Consider the following 7,707-nt stretch of genomic DNA (forward strand, 5'->3'; position numbering starts at 1 on the left):
CCATTGCATCCACATTCCTACCCCCTAGTATTGTCAGGATTATATCCACGACAGACATAATAGCTTCTACAACAACTAAATTGATTTCATTAGATGCATCACAAGATATGTATTCATAATGTAATTTATTTGTCTTTTAAAAAATGTAACTTATTTGGTTTTATAGATGGTGAAGCACTTTTCTACAAACGGAATGTGGAATGAAGTGGAAAAATCGATGTTTTTTTAGTACGATGGATCCTTTTTAGTACAAGGAAATTACAACAAACGGGGGGCAACCTATTGTAACTCTTACATTGTGGGGATATCCACAAATACTCTAAAACTTTACATTACGCGCACCCATGCATCTGCAAGGAAGAGTGTATACTTATAAACTTAGAATCAATAAAAGAAGCTTCGATAAATTACACGGTACTGCTGGGTTGGTATTGTCATTCATCCGATCCGCCTTTTGAGGATCTTGGCCCACAACCCATTCTTCATCTTGAGCACAACTGATGGCTTTGGCTCTACAACGTACCCTCCCACCATCTCAAAATCGAAGTTCCACACCATGGCGGCAACGACACTCTTCATCTGCACTACCGAGATGTTCTTGCCCAAGCACGATCTCGGCCCGGCATTGAATGCTAGGAACTTGTAGGACGGTACGTACACAAGCTTGCCATCCTCTTTGACCCACCTTTCTGGGCGGTACTCCCTACAATCCTTGCCCCACACACCTTCCATCCTGCCCATTGAGTAGAGTGAAATCAGGATGGTTTCACCCCTTTGCACCTTGTGACCGCTCGGCAGTACGTCATCGGTCATCACCATCTTCCGCTCAATGGGGCCCGGTGGGTACAGCCTCATGGATTCGAACAATGCCGCGTGCAGGTAGACGAGCGGTTCGGTCTCCTCTGGCTCAAAGGTTACCATGGTGGTCGAGTTGTTTGCTTTGTGCATGGCAATGGGAGCTAGTTCTCTTCTAATGCTCGACACGATGTGCGGGTGTTTGATGAGATTGTAGAAGAGCCAGGTGAGGGTCGTGCCGACCGTGTCACGTCCAGCAAACATGTAATTGATCAGGGTGGCGTACATGAAGCCATTAGGTTTTCCTTGGTCGTCAATATACTCCGGGTCATGGATGTAGGAAGAAACTATTTCGACATTACTGTTCTCTTGCTCTTCATCCATGTGGACCGATCCATCTCCCCTTTTCTCCATCATCTCTGTAACAAACCGGCACAGCTCCAATTGCGCCGCGGCGAGCTTCCGCTCTGGGCCAATTTTTAGACGCTTCATCAACTTCCAGCAAGATACCGGCACCATGTTCCGGAAGAAGCCTACATCCATGACAGCTTCCATGGCGTCAGGCACAATTACAGGTGGCATATCGGCGGTCAGAAGGCCAGGGTCGACCCCGAAGACCGACATGGCCGTCATGTCGAATGTGAACCTGGTAAACAGGTCCTGCATATCGAACGGGGTTAGGCTGTCCATGCGCGCCAAGAAGGGGAGGAGGCCTTTCTCCAACTTATCGCGGCAGCAGCGGGCCATGTAAGCCAGCAGCTGTGGGCTTGACATGAGGTGCTGCACTCTGCCACGCTGGCGGCGCCATGACTCGCCGTCCGCGTTGAAGAAGCTGTTCCCCATGGCGTCGAAGATGGCAGCGAACTCCTCGCCCTTGGGATAGTTTGTGAAGTTGGAGACGAAGATGTGGCGGACATTGGCTGGGTCGCAGGTGATGAAGAAGTGCATGGCAGGCCCACGAAACACAAAACTACTGCCGGAAGCGGCGAGGAAGGCGGTGGTGTAGTCATGGAAGTGATGGAGGTTGGCGACAACGGAAGGGAGCATGCCAACCAGGGGCCATTCCGTTGGAAGGTTTGGTACAGTCTTTGGACTCCTCAACTTGATGAAGCAGAAGAGCAAGGAGAGAAGCAAGACAAGAAAGGAGACGAGGAGGTGGTGTGGCTCTGGCGACCAGAAAGGTGCCATTGTTTTTCTTGCTACTCAATGATAAATGCTCCAGAATTACGTACAATTTATAGATTCTTGACGTGCATCTCTAGTGCATATTTGTGCATGCAATATAATACCTGTTGCAGGAAGACCTTATAGATTATTAATGAAGGTCGTCGGAAGGAACATGACGCTGAGAAGCTTCCGGCCGGGGGCCGGGATCACTAACTGCCGTCATGTCCGGTGTGTACGTGCTTCATGGGCGTGTATATCGACCATTCAGCCAACTCTCAACGCCCAGCTCCCTAACCGTACCGTGCCAGCATTAACTTATGGACAGGCTGCACCTCCGGGAAATATCTAGTACTCCCATTCTTGGGGTGCTCCCCATGCTCCAACTTCAAATAAATCAATTTTAAATATTTCAAAAAATTCTAGAAAAAATATGCATGTTTACAAGGAATGTGACTACAACTCCTAAAAATTTTAGGTCGAAACTCTAAATGCACATTGAGAAACAAAAATGTGAAATCTAGCATGAATAGTGTCATAAAAAGACAAAAGCAACATTTGACACCACTAGTAGAAAACAGGGCCTTGGTTCGGGCCTGGCCAGCCCATTAGTCCCGGTTCTTCACGAACCGGGACTCATGGGGGGCATTAGACCCGGTTCATGAGCCCAGGGGCCGGCCGGGGTCTCGTGGGATTGGTTCCGGTTCGTCTGGATCCATTTGTCCCGGTTCTAGGCACGCACCGGAACCAATGGGCCGCGCTCCTGGCCCACAACCATTGATACCGGTTCATGCCTTGAACCGGTATAGAAGGGTGAATTTAGTCCTGATTCCTGCCATGAACCGGGACAAATAATTTGCCTATATACACCCATCGCCGCGGCAGAGCACTCCACAGTGCTCTGTTTTTTCTGGCCGGCGAGGGGAGGGCATTTGAGTGCTCTAGCTCACCTCCTATGCACATGAGGTGTTCGATGAAATGCCCGAGCAACACTAGTTAAGCTTTCTCCTCTTGAAGCTCGACCTCGGAGCTCCATTTTTTTCGAGATTTGTCTAGATTTAGCGGTCCGTCACGCCCCGTCCCTGTTTTCACCGCCGTTGATCGCCCGCGCCAATCTCGTCGCCGGCACCACCGTGGTGAGCCTCTTGTTCTTATCTTCTTTCTGATTTTCTTACTTTAGATAGATACTTGTCTGATTTTCTTACTTTATATAGATACTTGTCTGATTTTCTTACTTTTGACACACATAATTATATATAATGCACGCAGATGAACCGGCAATAGATGTACGGCGACGGACACACCTTCGAGTATATTAAGGGCGTGCATAATTGTCTCGAAGTGGCTGAGGCAAACAAGCAGAATAGTTTTATGTGTTGTCCATGCCCTAAATGTGAGAATACGAAGTCTTACTTTGACCGGAAAATCCTTCACACCCACCTGCTTTGCAAGGGTTTCATGCCACACTATAATGTTTGGATGAGGCACGGAGAAATAGGGGTTATGATGGAAGACAGCGAAGAACAAGAGGACGATGACAACTATGTGCCCCCTGAATACGGTGATGCTGCAACGGGGGGAGCTGCTGAAGATCAAGGGGAACCAGACGATGTGCCCGATGATGCTGCAACGGGGGAAGCTGATGAAGATCAAGAAGAACCAGACGATGTGCCCGATGATGATGATCTCCACCGGGTCATTGTCGATTCAAGGACGCAATGCGAAAGTCAAAGGAGAAGCTGAATTCGATCGCATGTTAGAGGATCACAAAAAAGGATTGTACTCCAATTGCGAAGATGGCAACACAAAGCTGGGTACCGTACTGGAATTGCTGCAGTGGAAGGAAGAGAATGCTGTGCCTGACAAAGGATTTGAGAAGCTACTGAAAATATTGAAGAAGAAGCTTCCAAAGGATAACGAATTGCCCGATAGTACGTACGCAACAAAGAAGGTCGTATGCCCTCTAGGATTGGAGGTGCAGAAGATACATGCATTCCCTAATGACAGCATCCTCTACCGCGGTGCATACCAGGATTTGAACGCATGCCTGGTATGTGGTGCATTGCAGCATAAGATCAGACGAGATGAACCTGGTGATGTTGACGGCGAGCTCCGCAGGAAGAGGGTTCCTGCGAAGGTGATGTGGTATGCTCCTATAATACCATGGTTGAAACGACTATTCAGAAACAAAGAGAATGCCAAGTTGATGCGATGGCACAGTGAGGACCGTAAGAAAGACGGGAAGTTGAGAGCACCCGCTGACGGGTCGCAGTGGAGAAAAATCGAGAGAGAGTACTGGGCTGAGTTTGCATGTGACCCAAGGAAAGTATGGTTTGGTTTAAGCGCGGATGGCATTAATCCTTTCGGGGAGCAGAGCAGCAATCACAACACCTGGCCCGTGACTCTATGTATGTATAACCTTCCTCCTTGGATGTGCATGAAGCGGAAGTTCATTATGATGCCAGTTCTCATCCAAGGCCCTAAGCAACCCAGCAACGACATTGATGTGTACCTAAGGCCATTAGTTGAAGAACTTTTACAGCTGTGGAATGGAAACGGTGTACGTGCGTGGGATGAGCACATACAAGAGGAATTTAACCTGCACGCGTTGCTGTTTGTAACCATCAATGATTGGCCCGCTCTCAGTAACCTTTCAGGACAGACAAACAAGGGATACCACGCATGCACGCACTGTTTAGCTGACACGGAAAGTATATACCTGTACAAATGCAGGAAGAATGTGTACCTGGGCCATCGTCGATTTCTTCCGACTAACCATCAATGTCGAAAGAAAGGCAAGCATTTCAAAGGCGAGGCAAATCACCAGAAGAAGCTCGCCATGCGTACCGGTGATCACATACTTGCTATGGTCAATGATTTACACATAATCTTTGGAAAGGGTCCTGGCGGTCTAGCTGTTCCGAGTGACGCTGAGGGACACGCACCCATGTGGAAGAAGAAATCTATATTTTGGGACCTACCCTACTGGAAAGACCTAGAGGTCCGCTCTTCGATCGACGTGATGCACGTGACGAAGAACCTTTGCGTGAACCTGCTAGGCTTCTTGGGCGTGTATGGGAAGACAAAAGATACAACTGAGGCACGGGAGGACCTGCAACATTTGCACGAAAAAGACGGCATTCCTCCAAGGCAGTATGAAGGTCCTGCCAGCTACGCTCTTAACAAAGAAGAAAAGGAAGTTTTCTTTGAATGCCTGCTTAGTATGAAGGTCCCGACTGGCTTCTCGTCGAATATAAAGGGAATAATAAATATGCCAGAGAAAAAGTTCCATAACCTAATGTCTCACTGCCACGTGATTATGACGCAACTGCTTCCGGTTGCATTGAGGGGGCTTCTACTGAAAAACGTCCGATTAGCCATTGTGAAGCTATGTGCATTCCTCAATGCAATCTCTCAGAAGGTGATCGATCCCGAAATCATACCAAGGCTATGGAGTGATGTGGTGCAATGTCTTGTCAGTTTCGAGCTGGTGTTCCCACCATCCTTCTTCAATATCATGACGCACGTCCTAGTTCATCTAGTTGACGAGATTGTCATTCTGGGCCTCGTATTTCAACACAATATGTACCCCTTTGAGAGGTTCATGGGAGTCCTAAAGAAATATGTCCGTAATCGCGCTAGGCCAGAAGGAAGCATCTCCATGGGCCATCAAACAAAGGATGTCATTGGGTTTTGTGTTGACTTCATTCCTGGCCTTAAGAAGATAGGTCTCCCTGAATCACGGTATGAGAGGAGACTGACTGGAAAAGGCACGCTTGGAGGGGACTCAATAATATATAGGGACGGATATTCTTGCTCTCAAGCACACTACACAGTTCTACAGAACTCTACCTTGGTGACACCGCATGTCGATGAACACAAGAACAGTCTGCGCTTCGAACACCCGGAGCAGTGCGTTGACTGGATTACATGTGAACACATCAGGACTTTCAGCAGTTGGTTGGAAACACGTCTCAGAGGTGACAACACTGTTTGTGATGAGCTGTACTCGTTGTCCAAGGACCATCTTCGACTGTATTGACTTACAAAGGATACGAGATAAATGCGAATACATTTTACACGATCGCCCAAGATCAAAAGAGCACCAACCAAAACAGCGGTGTCCGCTTTGATGCAGCAACCGAGAGGGGAAATGACACATATTATGGTTACATTGCGGACATACGAGAACTTGACTACGGAGTAGATTTTAAGGTCCCTTTGTTTAAATGCAAATGGGTCAATTTGTCAGGAGGCGGGGTACAGGTAGACCCACAGTACGGAATGACAACAGTGGATCTGAACAATCTTGGGTACACTGATGAACCGTTCGTCCTAGCCAATGATGTGACACAAGTTATCTATGTGAAGGACATGTCTACCAAACCGAGAAAAAGAAAAGATAAGGAAGCGAATACATCATACGATGAGCCAAAGCGCCACATAGTTCTTTCAGGAAAAAGGGACATCTTGGGAGTGGAGGGAAACCAGACATGTCCGAAGATTATGAAAAGTTTCATGAAATTCCTCCCTTCAAAGTCAAGGCTGACCCAACCATCCTGATAAATGATGAAGATTATCCATGGTTACGGTGCAATAAGGAAAGGACACAAGCGAAGAAAAAGTGAGGACTTTCTCCACAACTATTATGACGATACCATGCCAACTTTCAACATTTTCGTAGTTCATTTGAAATGCCTGTTGTAACAGACAAGTTTCCGTATGAAATCCTGATACTTTGAAAGAGATTGTCCGTTTTGTACATGAAGTGCATCCAGTTTTTGCCGTAACCCTCTCAACTTTCTTGCACATGCTATGTGGATGAAATGATGATACCATGCCAACTTCCAACCTTTTCAGAGTTCATTTGAAATGCTTTTCAATTTCAGGGGCTTATAGCTCAAAATAGTCACTAAATGCATGAAAAATAACAAATGAAGTCAGAAAGGGTTGAAAATTGATGATGTGGCTTTGAATGGTGAATTTTGAACACACAAAAAGTCAGGAGTTCAAATAAGTTTTAAAAAATGAAATCCCTTTGTAACAGACGAGTTTCCGTATGAAATCCTGATATTTCGAAAGAGATTGTCCGTTTTGTACATGAAGTGCATCTAATTTTTGTCGTAACCCTCTCAACTTTCTTGCACATGCTATGTGGATGAAATGATGATACCATGCCAACTTTCAACCTTTTCAGAGTTCATTTGAACTGCTTTTCAATTTCAGGGTCTTATAACTCAAAATAATCAGTAGATGCATGAAAAATAACAAATGAAGTCAGAAAGGGTTAAAAATTGATGATGTGCCTTTGAATTGTGTAGTTTGAACACACAAAAATTCAGGAGTTCAAATAAGTTAAAAAAATGAAATACCTTTGTAACAGACGAGTTTCCGTATGCAATCCTGATACTTCGAAAGAGATTGTCCATTTTGTATACGAAGTGCATCCAGTTTTTGCCGTAACCCTCTCAACTTTCTTGCAGATGCTATATGGATGAAATGATGATACCATGCCAACTTTCAACCTTTTCAGAGTTCATTTGAACTGCTTTTCAATTTCAGGGTCTTATAGCTCAAAATAATCAGTAAATGCATGAAAAATAACAAAAATGAAGTCTAAAGGTTTGAAAATTGATGATGTGGCTTTGAATGGTGCATTTTGAACACACAAAAAGTTAGGAGTTCAAATAATTTTTAAAAAATGAAATCCCTTTGTAACAGACGAGTTTCCGTATGAAATCCTGATAC

At 45.8% G+C, this 7,707-nt stretch overlaps 1 protein-coding gene across 1 annotated transcript; it reads right to left on the minus strand.

The window, feature by feature from the left end:
- Positions 1 to 220: 220 nt before the first annotated feature.
- On the minus strand, positions 221 to 2,002 carry LOC119289994 (noroxomaritidine synthase 2-like). The gene has a single exon (XM_037569138.1). The coding sequence runs from the start codon at positions 1,981 to 1,983 to the stop codon at positions 439 to 441; it is 1,545 nt and encodes a 514-aa protein (XP_037425035.1). The 5' UTR covers positions 1,984 to 2,002; the 3' UTR covers positions 221 to 438.
- Positions 2,003 to 7,707: the final 5,705 nt, after the last annotated feature.

The sequence above is a fragment of the Triticum dicoccoides genome, chromosome 4A (genome assembly GCF_002162155.2).
Source record: "Triticum dicoccoides isolate Atlit2015 ecotype Zavitan chromosome 4A, WEW_v2.0, whole genome shotgun sequence".
Classification (NCBI taxonomy): domain Eukaryota; kingdom Viridiplantae; phylum Streptophyta; class Magnoliopsida; order Poales; family Poaceae; genus Triticum; species Triticum dicoccoides.